Source organism: Pangasianodon hypophthalmus, chromosome 22 (assembly GCF_027358585.1).
Source record: "Pangasianodon hypophthalmus isolate fPanHyp1 chromosome 22, fPanHyp1.pri, whole genome shotgun sequence".
In the NCBI taxonomy this organism is placed as follows: Eukaryota; Metazoa; Chordata; class Actinopteri; order Siluriformes; family Pangasiidae; genus Pangasianodon; species Pangasianodon hypophthalmus.
In genome coordinates this window covers 20340421-20358057 of record NC_069731.1, presented here as the reverse complement: position 1 = coordinate 20358057, position 17637 = coordinate 20340421, and the positions used below count along the sequence as shown (strand labels likewise).

At 37.7% G+C, this 17637-nt stretch overlaps 1 protein-coding gene across 5 annotated transcripts in view; it reads right to left on the bottom strand.

Annotated features, from left to right (window-relative positions):
- sh3kbp1 (SH3-domain kinase binding protein 1) overlaps window positions 1-17637 on the bottom strand; it is a 58343-nt gene that overhangs the window by 1800 nt on the left and 38906 nt on the right. For 3 of the 5 annotated variants that reach the window (XM_034297987.2, XM_034297990.2, XM_034297992.2), the window contains 14 exons: window positions 17537-17637; window positions 14223-14329; window positions 13955-14087; window positions 13252-13445; window positions 7959-8031; window positions 7337-7431; window positions 6208-6309; window positions 5856-5907; window positions 4741-4812; window positions 3882-4038; window positions 2720-2778; window positions 2454-2563; window positions 505-654; window positions 72-256 (listed from right to left, as the gene is read on the bottom strand). The exon at window positions 17537-17637 is cut by the window's right edge and continues 17 nt beyond it. In XM_034297987.2, the coding sequence (XP_034153878.1) occupies window positions 72-256; window positions 505-654; window positions 2454-2563; window positions 2720-2778; window positions 3882-4038; window positions 4741-4812; window positions 5856-5907; window positions 6208-6309; window positions 7337-7431; window positions 7959-8031; window positions 13252-13445; window positions 13955-14087; window positions 14223-14329; window positions 17537-17637 (1590 nt within the window). The remainder of the gene's footprint in view (window positions 1-71; window positions 257-504; window positions 655-2453; window positions 2564-2719; window positions 2779-3881; window positions 4039-4740; window positions 4813-5855; window positions 5908-6207; window positions 6310-7336; window positions 7432-7958; window positions 8032-13251; window positions 13446-13954; window positions 14088-14222; window positions 14330-17536) is intronic. The other 2 variants (XM_034297988.2, XM_034297991.2) reach the window with 2 other exon arrangements.

Below are 17637 nucleotides of genomic sequence, written 5' to 3'. Positions count from 1 at the left end.
TTCCTCCTGACTTGCCCTTCCATCTCCCTCTCCCTCTCTCTCTCTAAACATCTCCGTTGCTTCATCCCTACTTGTGCTGGCTCTTCATCAGCTCCACGGTGGCCCTCAGCTCTCGTAGTTGAGCTCTGAGCTCCTCCAGCACGGTGGAACCTTGCTCGCTCTTCATCTTGGCCTCAATGGAGGGAGAGTGAGGCCTGAGGGCAGCGGCACCTGGAGTTGTGGTCAGAGATGAGGGTTTGGAGGACTTCTCAGGAGCCTGTAGAGAACAAATCCACATGGGGTTTAGAACATCACGTTCCACAAACAAACACACTCGTTGGTCTGCTGATCTCCTGAGCATCGTCGGTGTGTAGGGCCTCAGTCTCTGTGTGTGTGTGTGTGTGTGTTTTGGTTAAGGTCGCCCCTTTGTGGTGGGATCAGGGAATGCATGCAAAGGAGAGGAACATGTCACAAGGTGAGGTTGAGGACAGGTGGGTGTGGCTAGGAGGAGGGGGAGGGGCTTACTGTGATGATGGGCAGTGCCTTGGGCATCTTCCTGGTGTTGTCGAGAGATCTGGGAGGGAATGAGTCCGGCTCGTCCTTCCCCTTCTCCCTCTCTCTCTGTTCGTCCTCCGGAGACAGCGAGTCCAGGAGGTCAGAGCTGGAGAGAGAGGACTGAGGCAGACACGGAGATTATAGAAAACACACACACACACACTCACACACACACACACACTCAGCTGATACCTCACAGTTCTCACACACTTCATGGTGAAGACATCTGCTGTGGATGAGCATGAATATTTTAATACTTAATCGTAATATATCATTCATAATGCATAATTTCAGACGCATCTCTTTAAATTCACACGCATTAACTTCATCTTCACACGAAACGAGTGACATCACAACACTTTCACAACATTAAGCTGATAATATTCACCATTTTTACTCAGCTATATCTCAAGTTCATACAAGGAAAATAAAATCGAAGGACGTGATTTTCACTCATCCATCATTCATAGAATTAAAAGAGAAGAAAGCGATATGGGCGGGGCAGTGGGCGGAGCTACAGGTGGAGCAGAGAATGGATGTGATCCTGAAAAAAAAAAATCGCACTAAAACCAACGTTAACTTTCGACGTTGTGACGTGGAAAGCTGCAGTGTTTTTTTTTTTTTTTGTCAGTGAAATATTTAAATATTTCCTAAAGAATTTATTAATTCAGTGCTACATTTTATAGTTAAGTAACTTTGACCAGCAGTGTTTTTATTCTAAATTTTAAATTCAAAATTTGAATTAATTTTACATGTTAATTATTTTTTTTATTTATTTATCATTATTTTTAAACCCACCATTTTACAGCAACATTATTAAATTATAATAAATAAATAAACAAGTTATAAAGTCACAATTTTACAGACTATTAAATCCATTTCGAATAGAGACAGGAAAAAAAATAAAAACATTTCAAAAGTATAAAATAAAATAAAAAAGGTAATTTTAAATAAAAATAAATTTAAAAAATAGCTGACACAGAAGCAGAAAATATGAAATTAAATCTTCAGAGGTCAGACTTCGAGGATTTGCTAAAGAGTCGTTAATAAACGTAGGTTTCATTAATAAACATGACGAAGCACCGCCCACTTTCACAGAAACATGCAGTCAGACTTTTCCTGTAGCGAATCAGCAAACGTGAAAATTTATTTTTCATTTAATCTCCGCTAAACATTTTTTCTGATACAGAACTCTTTTAATATGTTCAAGAGACATGATGCCATGAACTTTTATAACTTATATCAATCCTGTGATTATATCCTGCTCCAAAAAACCCACACTGTCCGAGAGCCAATCAGATTTCAGCTTTTAAGATTCTGAATCTCGTGGCCTGAAAAGGCAGAGACTGTAGACTTCATGAAACTGAAATCATAACATTTTATTCCATGTGAAACAGCTCGATATTTTTAATTAATATCTGCAGGAGGAGTGAAAGGTGACTGATTTTTTACTGATTTTTATGACAGAATTTAGGAACGAGGAGATGTTTAGATGTAAAAAGTAAAAATCATTTCATTTTGTCTTTTATCTATTTGATACCGATAACTTGATTGACATGATGAGAACTTTTGCCCCGCCCATATTTTCCCTTCTCATCTGCATAAAGATAAGAAATTCACAACTTTATTGTCCACCTTCATCACCTTTTCTGTTCCACTTTCACTCTCATGATCCTTTAGGCAGGATTTTTGTTTTACGCGTTAGAAAATTAATTAATAAGAGGAAAAAAACGCTTTGCTACGTGAACACAGCATTAGCGTGAGAGAGACGCAAACAACTTTTCACGTGCTGTATAAACCGAACATCTTGAGTCGATTGATTGGTTGAATAAATGGTTCATGCTGATGAACTCAGACTCAAATTCCCGTGTGTGTGTGTGTGTGTGTGTGTGAGTGTGAGTGTGTGTGTGTGTACTCACAGATGTGAAGATCTGAGAGCGAGGTCGGCGGTCTGTGACTCGAGGTCTGGAGGCAGTGGGGTGGCTCAGCTTCTCTGTGGAGGAGACGATGGAGTCGAAGTCGTCTATATCTTCCAGACACGCACACACACACACACACACACACACACACACACACACACAGGAATAACCGGTACCTCGGAATGTCAGATCACAGGGGCATGACATCACAGTGCATGTGAAAGTGAAGACTTCATCATGCTGACGTTTTCACGCCTCACACTCACCGATTTCAGCTGATTTGTCTGAGGACGTCCGATCTGAAGCTACACCAGAACTGTCACACCTACACACACACACACACACACACACGCACACACACACACACACACACACACACACATTTTGTCATTTCTTTTTCTCATTACGTCTGTATGAACCTGATTTCTGGGGGCGTGGCTATATGTGTGACATCAGTAAATAATCTTCATCACATACATAAGATCGAGAGCATCTGTGCAAACTTGCTAGCTTAGCTAAGGTCAGTGATGACTGGATGATGTGTTGTCATGGTAACACAACAACATTACACTACATTCTGACAAATCACATTGACAAACATGAGCTATTGTTAGTGATATCAGGCTATTAGAGATACAAAAGCGCTGTTTCTAATTTGCATATTCGTACATATTCATACATATTCATACATCCTGTGCATTTTTTTTTTGATTTGTAGAGATTTCTAAATGATTTGTTGAATTGAACACTGATTATTTTTAATGGTTACAATTTAACTTCACAACCTGGTGCTATGGCGGCGTCATTCTGCAAGAATTTGCATATCAGACGTTATTGGTTGAAGGTTATTGGTTTAGGAAGATTATTTAGTGATGTCACAACCATAACCACGCCCCCAAAACCAGCTTTATATATAAGGACTGAGAAAGTCTTTGCTTTATACTGTACTTAAACATTTAACGAAGAGCTGGCGAACTCAGTGCTACAATTTCTCAGCTAGGAAAAAGCTCCACTTATCCATCTATCTATCTATCCATCTATCTATCTATCTATCTATCCATCTATCTATCTATCTGTCTATCTATCTATCTATCTATCTATCTATTTTTATTAAGCCCACCACTCCCCCTCTTTTCTTTGGACAATAAGAATTTTTAATATAGATTGTTAAGGCCACTCCTACGAGAGGTGGAGAAAAAAGAGAAGGAAAGAAAAAGGGAGGGAAAGTTAAATAAATAAACAAACAAATAATTTTTTCCCAATAAACACATCCTATAGTCTCGCAACTCAGACTTCTTAGAAGTTCTTCTAAGCCACGCCCACTTTCTCAGAGCTGCAGAGCATGACTAGCATCTACAGCATGATTATCCGGTTCTCAGAACCCTGAGATCAGAAGAAGGTGAAAGAGAAGGTGAGAGCAGAACTGACTGTGCGCTGGGCGCGGCCGGTCTCTCGGGTCTCTCGGGTCGCTCGGGTCGTTTAGGGGGTCGGGTCAGGGAGTTGTTGCTCTTCGGGGGTAAAGGCTTCTTCGGTGGAAAGATGGGAAGCACCGGCTTCTGGAACTCAACCAACTTGATTTCATCACCTAGATGACATCATCACCATCATCATCATCACCATCATCATCATGACCATCATCATCATCACCATCGCCATCATCATCATCATCATCAAAAGAATCAGTTTCGCTCTGATTCTAACTCAACAAACAGAACGTTTGTCACACACTAAATCACTAACACGCTTTTCTTTCTTGTTACAACGCTTTCACACTCCATCATCATCATCATCATCATCATCATCAAAAGAATCAAATTCGCTCTGATTCAGACTCGACAAACGTGTTAACACTGAATCAGTGTGAAATTGATTCGTTCCTGATGATGATGATGATGATGTGTAGGTGAGGAAATCAGGTAAGTTCACATCATCATCGTCATCATCATCATCATCATCATTGTCATCATTAAAAGAATCAGTTTCTCACTGATTCGGACTCTGAATCACAGTGAAATTGATTCTTTTGCTGATGATGATGATGATGGAGTGTGAAAGCGTTCTAGTGGAAAAGAGAAGTGTGTGTACGGATTTATTTTTATCAGTGAAGCACGACTCTCACACTCAGTGAGTTAGTCTTTCTCTCTCTTTCTCACACACACACACACACACACACACACACACACACATGCATTATAGCATCAACATCAGGAGGCTCCCGAGGACCGTAAGGAGAGCCGGGTTAGTGTGAACTGACGGAGAGAAAGAGTTTTTGCGCACGTCGTGCTACCTTTCTCCTCGGCTCGCTGCGGAAGAGACTCGGGCCGCTCGGGAGGAACCTTTTTAACCTCTGGCTTTTTGTCTGAGGGGGTAGGACACACACACACACACATACAGACTGCTTTACTACATCTATCTCTCTCTGTCTCTCCCTCTCTTGATGGACTACACGCTCTTTAAAAGTGCATTGTGGGTAATTTCACTGTCCTGTACACGCGCTCATGCATTATACAGGTGATGATGTGTTTCAGCCACAAGAGGGCGCCATGAGCTAAAAAAAACCCCTCATTATTCTCAATTCGACTTCAATCATCATGCATATTTATCATATCTCATTAACACTGTAGCTCACTAATAAACAAACAAACAAACAAACAAACAAATAATACCATAACCAAAAAAAAAAAACCAAACAAAAAAACACTCGGATAATCAGGCAACGAAAACGATTGTACAATAAACAATAAAAGAAATTTTGTAAATTAAAAAAATAAAAAAATCAGTAACCTGAAAGTTTTTCACAGTTTCTAAGAACAGAACGAGACCAAAATCATGCTATTTATTTAATTTAAAATGGACTAATCATGTCTTTTTATTTTATTTTATATTTATTATAGTAAACAGCAATACGTTTTCTTCATTTTTTCCTGTTTTTTGTTACAGTGAAATTTAGGGATAGAAATGTGCTATATAGGCAGGAATTATTTTCAGGACTAATATCTGTTTTGCTAAATTTTTTGATTTACACTCAGTTAAAACGATTCTTTACATTATTATGAAACGTGACGTTCATTGATTTTTGCTGTTTTATTTAAAGATTCTAGCAAAAGGTTTCAGCTACATAAACAAATAAAGTTAAAAGTTCAACAATGTTTAAAAAATTTACTAAATAACGAATTAATACTAATTCCTAATTCCTCAGTGAAAATATAATAAATATATAATTATAAAATAAAATAATACAGACCGACAACTGAGCACAGGCAAAAAAAAATCCAGAAAATAAACCGAATATAATATAAATAATAAATGGACTCATTAACATTAACATACGATAAAGTGTAATAATAATTTAAATAAAATAATAAAGAATAAAAATAATAAAGAGAGGAGGAGAGTTTTTACCTGTGATGGGTTTAGTAGTGGGTGCTGCAGGAGGAGGCGGTTTCTTAGGCCTCTGTAAACACACATACGATGTTAAACCACACACACACACACACACACACTTACACACTTTTTAACTTAACACACAGGATCAGGTCATGAAAGGAACTGCTAGTCTACCAGGTAAAGGGTTTTACAGGGAGGTAGAGGAGCACCAGGACACCAGGGCGAGTGTGTGTGTGTGTGTGTGTGTGTGTGTGTGTGTGTGTGTATGTGTGTGTGTGTGTGTAGCTCTCACTCAGAGCAGAGACTGAGACCCTCTCTGAGGGCAGTAAACGTTCTGCTGCAGTCTCGAGAGAGAAACAGATCGTACCTCTTTCTCCACCTCGGGAACAAAGAGCTTCACAAAGTTGTCGGGAAACACACCCTGTTTACCGTTCAGCTCGCCGAGCCACCAGCCTGCATCGGCACACTCCTACACACACACATGCGCACACACACACACACATCACACACATCACACACACACATCACAGAGCTAAATTTGCATAGGCGCAAAAGACATGACGACACACTCCTACAGCGTGACCTCGACCTGCACACGTCCCTTAAACCTGCACTGCAGTGACGTCATTTAAATCGTTTTGTATATTAATGTCTAACTAATGAATATTAATGAGTGTGTAACATGAGGCGTGAACATTAGCAGGAGCTACACTGTGTGTTTATAATCACATTCAAACACAGAAGGTCAAATCTTTGCTTTTTTAAGCAAAGAAAAACTTTTAGATTAATTCAGATTTGTTTATTTATTTATTTGTTTACTCTCTTTAATGTTTTCTTAAAAAAATTGCAAAAATTTAGCTCGGGTTTACATTTTTTAGGGAACACATAAACATCCGTCATCATCCCTTCTTCACAGGTTGGTCGAATCCCAAATAATAATTATAAATAAATAGATAAATAAATAAATAAATAAATAAATAACCTTTGTTACAATATCACTTTTAAAAAAAATTTACACAGTGCTTTAGAGATAGTGAAGAAAAAAAATATATAAACAAAGATAAAAAAAAAAAATATATATATATATATAAACATGACAACAGCAAAATAAAATCAGGTCAAATCTGAGAATAAAGTGTAACAGATATAAAACTGGCAATAACAAATATCAATTATAAATAAATAAATAACCTTTGTTAAAATCTCACTTTTTAAAACAAATTTTACACAGTGCTTTAGAGACAGTGACGACTTAATAAAATAAAAATAATAAAAAAAATAAAATATAAACGAAGATTAAAAAAATAAAATATAAACATGACAGCAGCAAACTAAAATCAGGTTAAATCTGAGAATAAAGTGTAATAGATATAAAACTGAATAAAAATTCTAAACGCATAAAGCAGAGCAGATAAACGCCTTCCTGTTCACTACACGCGCTCACTACACGGGGTGAATCATAATGATGTTATAGTCGCAACTTCACACTCACTCACCTTACTGACGATGGTAACGATGTCTCCCTCCTTGATTGACAGCTCGTCCTCGTTCTGGGCGTCGTACGGGAATAACACTTTACAGAGCTCCTTCACTGTGAACACATCGAAAACAAACGGGCTGTTACTATAGAAACGATTCTATAACGCATTAAAACCAGCGCATTAACGTTAACCTGTCAGAGCTGCTGTTATAGAAAACTAATCAACACCTTCTGGCCAATCACAATCCACAACTCCACAACACGGATTTCTGAATGAACCTCCATATTGTATAAATATGCAAACTGCAAACAAAGCCCACATGCCACGCCCCAGCCTGTAATAACCCCAGCCTGCATTTGCATACTGGAATCTGATTGGCTTTTATATTTTGTGATGCAATAACACAATGTTGGTTTGTTCAGAATTTCCAATGAGATCTGAGATTTTCATAAAAGGGCGTGGCCACGACAAAACCCCTGAAGCGACAATTTTCACACTTTGTCCGTCTCTGAACTCGAAATATTTTCATCCTGGAGAGATTTAATCATAATGAAATACTGTTTATAAAATAATTAAAAAAATGACTTTTATAAAATGTTTTGCTCGACTCTAAACTTGTGTGTGTCCTTCAAATTACCTTTGGCCTTGTTTTCAGGTTCCGTCTTCATGGTTTCCTGAGGAACAGACGGCGCTGCTTTCTTCACTGTCAGCTGCAGGGGGAAAGAGGAGAGCACGATTATTCATCACACACACACACACACACACACACACACACACACACACACACACACACACACATTGTCTCTCTCTCTCTCTTTGTGTTTCCACAAAATGACAGAAAGTGGCTGAAAAACATCTCTACAGCTTTACACTCATTAAAAATAGCAAGAGCTACAAATCTACATGAATATGCAAATTTCCAAATGCAAATGAGGAAACACCTCCACGTCTCCCTGCCACCTGTAATAGCTCATAAAAACTCCTCCAGCGTTAGCTAACTCAGCTGCTCGCTCACATCACATCACTCACAGCACAAGTCTCTTTTAACCTTTAAAATAAAAAACTAAAAAGTTTTTTATTCAGTAGTTTTGTTAAAAATCATCATGATAGACACATTCTTTCCTTTTCGCCCACGAATCAATTCAATCTGTGCATTTTAAATGCATGCCACTGTGTTGCCATGGTAACACAATATTTATATTTATATTTATAATCACATTAACGAATTTATTAGCAGTAAACTAAATGACTAGCTAAGTTATCCGCTGTTAATGATATCAGGCTATAAGAGATATAAGAGCACGGGAGTGTTTCTTAATTTGCATATTTATGCATATTCATAGCTTCATGTATCTCGAATAAGGTTAAAATGAGACGTTCGTGCACCGTTTTAGTCTCATTACAAAAACAACACAGACTGTTAATTACTCAACAATATTTTAATGGTGTTAATGACATGTTCAGGAGGACGTTAAGGGAAAAATGGTAGTAAATAATCGTACAAATTAAATAAACAAAGGAAACGTAGCTGCATTTCGTTCACTTTCAATGAATTAAGTCATAGAAAAAAAATACATATGTTAACCCCGCCCCCTGGCCCCGCCCCCAACCTTAACCTTCATAACTATTCACACTAATTTACAGGGATGAAAGGATTATTATTATTATTATTATTATTATTATTATTATTATTATTATTATTATTGTTTACTCATTTTGGGTTGGTTATTTTTTTTTTTGCGTTTATATTTTTGCATTTATAAATAGTATTTACTATTTATTTTCACTGTAAATCTTTTGCACTGCTGTTATTGTTTTAATTTTTAAATATTTTTATATTTTTAATATTTTATTTCTTCTATCTTTATACATATTGTTTGTTTTATTATGTGTGTAGTTTTTAAAAATTTTTATGACACTTTAAAACATTTCATTTCATTTTCATGTTTACTCAAGCTTAACTTCAACACGTTACTTCCACATTACGATTTTGTAACAACACACACACTGTCTCTCTCTCGCTCTCTCACACACACACACACACACACACACACACACACACACACACTTTTCATTTTCCTGTTAGTTTTTTTAATCACTGTAAATAAATAAAGCAGCTTGTGTGTGTGTGTGTGAGAACAGTTTGATGTAGAGAAGCCATGCTGGTTCCACAAACATGGACGGGGAACCGTTCCAACCCCACACTCTTAAAACACACTATTTACCCCCCCAACACACACACACACACACACACACACACAGAGCTCTGTTCTGCCAGGAAACTGCCCCTCCCTCTGGCATCTCACCCCTCTCCACCACCCTCTTCCTCTCTCGCTTAGGACAGCCATGCTGGAGACGCACTAACGAGAGTCATGTGGTCTCTGAGAACTAACACTTCGTCTCAGGAACATCAGGCCAACATCTGGATCCTGCGCAGCCCCGAGGGACCGTACCCCTGCTGTGACCACATCACTTCCTGTTAATGAGAACTTCATCCCTGAGACACCTCGCCACGACCGCCGCTAATCACACGACGCTCACACACCTCTAACACTTCTCTCACACAACATTCTCTAATCGTATAAAGCTCACACACCACACACACAACACTCACACACTCCTTTCCCACTTCTGTCACAAACAAAACTGAGAAAAACCTCAACGCAGAAAGGAAGAGAGGAAAAATCAGAAGAGGAATAAAAAGCAGCCTGTTTGTTTACCTCACTGTCCTCCACTCACTAAAATCCTCACGAGTCAAAAGCTTCAGGTACGACTGTGTTTGCGCGTGTGAGAGTGTGTGTGTGTGCGTGCGTGTGTGTGCACGCGTGTGTGTGGGCGTGTGCAAGTGTGCATGTGTTTTTGCATACGAGTGTGACGTTTCAGTGTTGCTGGAGTTCACACCCACTAAGACACAAAACACTCAGTTTTACTTCTGCTTTAGCACTGAGACAGACAGACAGAGAGAGAGAAAGAGAAAGAGAGAGAGAGGGAGAGAGAGAGAATGTGCTGTGCGTAAGTATTCCCCCCCTGACACTGCGTAAGGTTACAGTCTGGAACTGAAATGGACTTAAGTGGGATTTTATGTCATGAATCTACACAAAGTAACCCATAATATTGAGGTGTGTGTGTGTGTGTGTGTGTTTGTGTGTGTGTGTGTGCAAATAGTTTGCAAAGTTATTTACAAATAAATTCATAAAAGTTGTGATTGCATAAGTATTCACCCCCTAAATTAGTTCTGGTTCCGATTCCATCAGAAGTGACATAATTTGTTGAATAGAGTCGACCTGTGTGCAATTAAACACTAAACTTAATTAAACCTGTGAGCAGGTAAAGTGTCATGTCTCGATTTCAATATAAATAAACCTGAAGCTGCTCACAGGACAACTACAGCCTGGACAAAGATGGGCTTTATGGAAGAGTGACGAGAAGACAGTCATTAGTGAAAAAAGGGTGTATGAAATGTTGTTTGGAGTTTGCGGAAAAGGCATGATGGAAGCTCTGATAATCTGATTAGACCAAAACGGATCTTTCTGGCTTTAGAACAAAGCGCTATGTTTGGCGGAAACCCAACACGGCTCATCACTCTGAGAACACCAACCCCACTGTGAAGCACGGTGGTGGTAGCATCATACTGTGCTGTAAGGAAGATTTTCATCAGCAGGGGAAACTGGTCAGGGTTTGAAGATGGATGAAGACAGATCCAGGACAATCCTAGATGAAAACCTTTTCTAGTCTGCATGAGACTTGAGAATGAGGGCGGAGCTTCACCTTCCAACAGGACAATGACTTTACGCACACAAGCTACACTGGTTCAAAAATCAAGAACGTGAATATGTCAGAACGGCCCAATCAAAGCCCAGACCTCGATCTGATTGACAATCTGCGGCAAGACATGAAAACTGCTCTCACCAACAACAACGCTCTCTGTCTAATCTGACAGAACTTCAGCAGGTTTACCAAGAACAGGAGAATCCAGATGTGCAAAGCAGATAGAGACTTTTCCCAGAAGACTTACAGCTATAATTGCAGCCAAAGATGATTCTACAAAGTACTGACTCAGGAGATGATACAAGAAATTTGTGACACAATAAACATATTTTGTACCTTTTGCTAAATGTTTTACAAATGAAACAGTAAGAATCTCAGTTAAGTAAATCTCAGTTCCAGGCTGTAGCACTGTAAGAGAAAATGCGGAAAAGGTCTAGAGGGGTGAAAACATACGCACAGCACTGTAGATGAAGAGAGACAGGGAAAAGATAAGGGCGTGTCAGATGTGTTTATGGTTATGGAAAGCAGCTCATGTTAAACACGTGGCTGGATTTGGATGTGGTTTGTTCAGGATGATGTTCTCAGAAATCACATTTGAAAACACATTTCCATATTTTCCTGGTTCAAATAAACACCTAAATGCTTCGGCAGTGATTATATGCCAACCTTCCGGAAACAAAAACAAAAACAAAACCAGCTTTTTCTGAAAAAAAAAAAAAAAGAAATGACTTCCTATTTCCTAAAACTGGAACAATGTAAAAGAATGAGAGACAGGAAGATCACTCAGAGGTTTCAAACATCCTTCCTGAGACTTCACGGTTCCTCATAGTCCATCAGCGGAGCCTCACATGATAACGCAAAGTACTGACGTTACTAAAGCCACTCTAACGGCAGATTTATCCCTTTTAACAAACAGTATAACGACTTTCCTCACTGCTAGTTTTAATGCCATAATAATGTAGATTATTAACAACACATGCTCACATCCATGTGATAAACAATTGTTTATTATTTATGAAATTGTCTGAATCTTTTTGTAGCGTGACGTGAAAAACATCTGCAGTGTGTCCCGAAATCGCCCACCATAAAAACATTTCTCTTGTTTAAAATCCAAGCTGTTCTGACTTCAAAGCAAAATTTCCTCAAAATGAAACAAAAAGTGCTCATTATACTGCTTGGGTTTCAGACATAAAAGTAACCCGCGGTTAAATATCATAAACACGTCCACATGCACGAGGACTTTTATTGTCACAGCGAGCTGCGTGTGGTTCATCCTTTGAAAATTTTTCAATTGCAAATCTGAGCAAACAGACAGGAAGTAGGAGAACTGACTCAGACTGATGACATCATCCTACTGAGACGAAAACACGCTTCAGTGTTGCTAGCGCTGGAGCTCGCGGAAACGTCGCTCTCTTTAAGCTGCTCATGTAGCTCTTTATTATTCTATACAATTCTTTTTCATTTCTAATTTTAATTCTGAATTTAGTGATTATTTATTTTGTGCCCAATTGTTTATATAACTCAAACAGCAAAAAATATACTAAAAGGAAACATTTTTAAAATAAATACTGCACAAAAATGTAATTCTATTTTTATTACAACACTTTAGATTTAGTAAACGTTCGATGTCAGAACTGTATTCTGAAAAATCTGCACATCTTTACTTCTTCATTAATTTGTATTTTTTAATGTTTATGAGAAGTAATAGTGTAATAATATAATATTTATGCATATTACTAATTTACTGTAAAACCTGATCTTCCATATATGGTCATACAGGCCATATAAGAGCTGCACTTAGTTTTATAGACGGTGAAGACACGCCCACGTTCCCATTTACGGGCTTAAAGACACACCCACTCTGAGCTGTCCTCATTTTCATACAAGAACCCAAAGACACACCCACATTCCATATGTGGTCTTAAAGACACGCCCACTCAGAGCTGCTCTCATTCGCCTATATAATATATAAACTCAAAGAGCTTAGAGCTGTGCTTTTTCTATATATGGAATCAAAGACACACCCACATTCCCATATATGGGCATGTGCCTTAATGGCACATTTAAATAAGGTGTCTGATGCTGACTGGATTATTTTTGGGGCTTGGTGATGATGATGCTTAGTCACACACACACACACACACACAGTAACGATCTCTGACCTTCTCCAGTTCGCTGTCGAGGTCCATGGATCGTGGGCGGAGCTTAATGGGCTGATCTTTGAAGATGTCTCCGAATCCGAAGCCGCGCACCTTCTTGGGCTGAATTTCGCTGCTGGAGGCAACGCTGCCTGCGTCTGAACGAATGCTGCTACTGTCTCCTCCGTCACTCTCCGAGCCCGTGCTGTCCTTCACACCTACACACACACACACACACACACACACACACACACACACACACATTAGACTAATGCACACACTAAGTGACATGAGATAGGAAGTGGGATTTAGGCTGTACTCTAAAAATAAAGGGCTCTGTGTGTGTGTATAAATCCAGATATAAATCCAGGCCTCTCTGCAGCATCTCTGTTCAGTGTTGTGGGAACTGATTGGTCAGGACTAAAATGAGACTCTCTGATTGGCTCATTGAGAGGGGCGTGGCTTAGACTCACTTCACTGAGCTCCTCATTCACAAACTACTAGCTTCAGGAGTTTTAAATAAGTTAATAAACCACTGTGTGTGGTGCTCTTATGGTTCTGTAATGAAGCTGAGTCACTGTTACCCGCTGAAGTTGATTATTTTCCCATAACAGCACATCCCCAAGTGTTTAATCCTCTTACACAACAGCAATGATTATAATTACTTTCTTTATTAAACAAAGTCATGTCTTATTTTTTATCCGTTTCATTTTACAGAAGTACTGACTGGTCCGTGTGCTGCGTGTGTCCTCAGGTGGGGACGTCAGATCCTCCGTGTCGGCCGGCAGCTGTACAGTGAAGTTGGAAGGGAACATTCCGGTCTTGCCGTTGAGACATCCTTCCCACCAGCCCTCCTCCACCTGCAGCACATCAACACATCACTCAGGAATTCAAGCTCCAACTAATTAACACACACACACACACACACACACACACACGCCTCGGAAAATAAGCACACATTTAAAATGATGATGAAATAAAATAACTTTCGTTACCTCTCCCAGGACCTCGATGACGTCTCCGATCTTGAGCTCCAGCTCGTCTTCATTCTGCGGGATGTAGCTAAAGGCGGCTTTGCAGCGTCTCTTCCGTATGGCCTCTCCTGTTCCCACACACACACACACACACACACACACACACACACACACACACATGATCATCCCATTTCCACAGGTTTCAGGTACCAACTACAGAGTACTGAGCAAAAGTCTTAGGCACATGTAAAGAAATGCTGGAGAGTAAAGACACCTTCAAAAATAATGAAATTAAATGTTTCTACATTATAAAACTCCTATAAAGAGCAGTAAACAGTAATAAATGAATCAAAGTCAGTATTTAATGTGACGATCCTTCACTTTAAATAAATAAAGCAGTATCTGAGGTGCAGTGTGTGCAGTTTTATAAGGAAATGAGCTGGAAGTGTTACTGAGCATCTTGCAGAAGCAGCCACAGTTCTTCTGGAGACTTTGACTGTCGACTCGCTTCTTATTTCTGCAGCGAAACCCAGCAGCCTTCATTCTGTTTTTATCTGAAAAGTGTCTCTTATGGAATCTGCTGCTTTCTTTACTGACATACAAACATTTTTCTGTAACATTTCATTTTGTGCCGGAAAACTAATGTTTGGAATCTAAAATGTTTTTGTACTGAATCAATAATGTAGAAGTCAGAAAATAAACATCTATAACAAAGTTTGTACTAAAAAAAAACAGGGTGCCAAGACTTTTGCACTGTACAGTATACACAAAAACAATGATAAATCTTACACATTCTCAATATTTTACTCTGCTCTTGCTTTGCCAGACTCATTCACATAAACACACGCCCCTAAATTACCATATATTTGCTTTTCACCACCCAGTGCCGTACGGTAGAGTCACAAACACAGAAGTATTGGCACCCACTCTAGGGCTCTCTTCTGTTTCTTATCATATATTAGTACCCGTGAAAGTAGGAGGAGTTTCTCTGGAGGGCGTGGGGGCTCCTGATGCCTGGTGATGAATTATTAAAATACAGACATATAGCTTAATTAATGTTAATCTTTGTGTGTGTGTGTGTGTGTGTGTGTGTGTTGTTTTCTTCACATGGTGAAATACTGAACCTGTGTGAATACTGATTTAAGGGAGCGAGCATCACAGATGAAGTCAAGGGTGCCAATACTTTAATATTATATAAAAATAAAGAGTGCTGATTTATAAAATTGTACAAAAACACACAATGAGTCGATTTTTTTTCTGTAGCTGAATCTCCTAGCACTTAATCAGACAGGTAGCGCACTACATAGCATCTACAATATCATCATGATATACTCTATGCAGTGAGCATATATAGTGAACATATATAGTGAATAAGTAAATAAAAACAAATTAAATTCCGTGAAATTTGACAGAAATCAGACTGAAATAGCAGAGATAATGTACTTTTTAAAAGCACATGAAAAGTTTTGTGTTGAGATATCACGAAGGTATAATTCTTTGTAATAAAAGAAGATAAAAATAGCCTCTTGTGGTTTCCGGAGTCGTAGTGTTTTCTCCGCGTGAGTGGATCTGTAATCATGAAAGTCATGCTTCATTTAACATTACTGCAGTTTCACTTCTCTCGAAAAAGCGCAACGGAAAATGTGAAAAGTCGAAACTGATTAAATCCCAACGAGGTTGATGTCAATCTGCACTACTTAACTGCCTCGACTGATTAATCGAGTAAAAAAAAAAATAAAATAAAAAAAACATTATTTATTTGTATATGTAGCGCACTGTGTAGGGTAGAGAATATACAGAATATACAAAAAAATACTCATTAAATCTTGTCATTTTTAAAATTATTATTGCTACAACAACAATAATAATAATAATAATAATAATAATAATAATAATAATAATAATAAACATTTATTTTTCTTTTATTGTAAATCATATAAATAGATACATAATAAAATTTTAACAGTAATAATAATAATTAAATAATTAATTATGCTATATTTTAATGCACAAGTGTGATGTCATGGTGAATTAAACTCTAAAATAATTAAACATCTAACAGAACTGGTATTTATGTTTTTGTGCTGATTCATGCTGGAATATTACCACTATTAATACACTACTACTAATACTACTAATATTACTACTATCACTACTATTACACTACTAATACTATTAATACCACTACCACTACTAACACTACTACTACTATTTCTAATACTGCTACTAATATTAACACTACTACTATAATAATACTACAATACTAGGGTTAGTAATATAATACTAATGTTAATACTACTATTACACTACTATTACACTTCTACTACTATTAATACTACTACTGCTAATAGTACTACTACTACTATTTCTAATACCACTACTAATATTAACACTATTAATACTACTACTAATATTAACACTACTACTATAATAATACTGTAATACTAGGGTTAGTAATATAATACTAATATTAATACTACTACTACACTACTACTGCTGCTACTACTATTTCTAATACCTCTACTAGTATTAATACTATTAATACTACTACTATAATAATGCTACAATACTAGGGTTAGTAATATAATACTAATATTAATACTACTACTACACTACTATTACACTACTACTATTAATACTACTACTGCTAATATTAATACTACTATCGCTACTACTACTTCTAATACTACTACTAATATTAACACTACTACTATAATAATACTGTAATACTAGGGTTAGTAATATAATACTAATATTAATACTACTATTACACTACTACTACTACTGCTACTGCTAATATTAATACTACTACCAATACTAATACTACTACTACACTACTACTACCATTAATACTACTATTACTAATAATACTGTAATACTAATACTACTAACTGATAATAACTAATAACTACTAATACTATACTACCGATACTATTAATACTACTACCACTACTAATACTACTATTATAATAATTCTGTAATACTAGGGTTAGTAATATAATATTAATATTAATACTACTACTCCTAATACTACTAGAAATAAAAGTGGTTAAAAATAAAATATTTAAACAGGCAGATAATAAAAATGCATATTTATGCTCAACACTACTTAATAGTCACAGTGAGCAAAAGTTTGCATCCCTGTAACGCTGAGAGAAACGAGCACAGAGAGACGGAGAACCAATCAGATCATAAGTGGAACAATTCGGACCCGTGGTGGGCGGAGCCTCTGGGGCTCTTGGTAATGTTTTTGTAGAATCATGTTTTATGTCCATTATAAATCGAACCACATGTGTAACACATCAGGATGAGAAATTTAGTCGCAGTGTCTGTACCTTTCTTGGCTGGTCTGAGGCTGGATTCTGATCCGGGACTGGCGCTGCCGTTGGACAGATCCGATTTGGCCACTTGGGAGGCCGAGCTGAGCTCCTTCTTC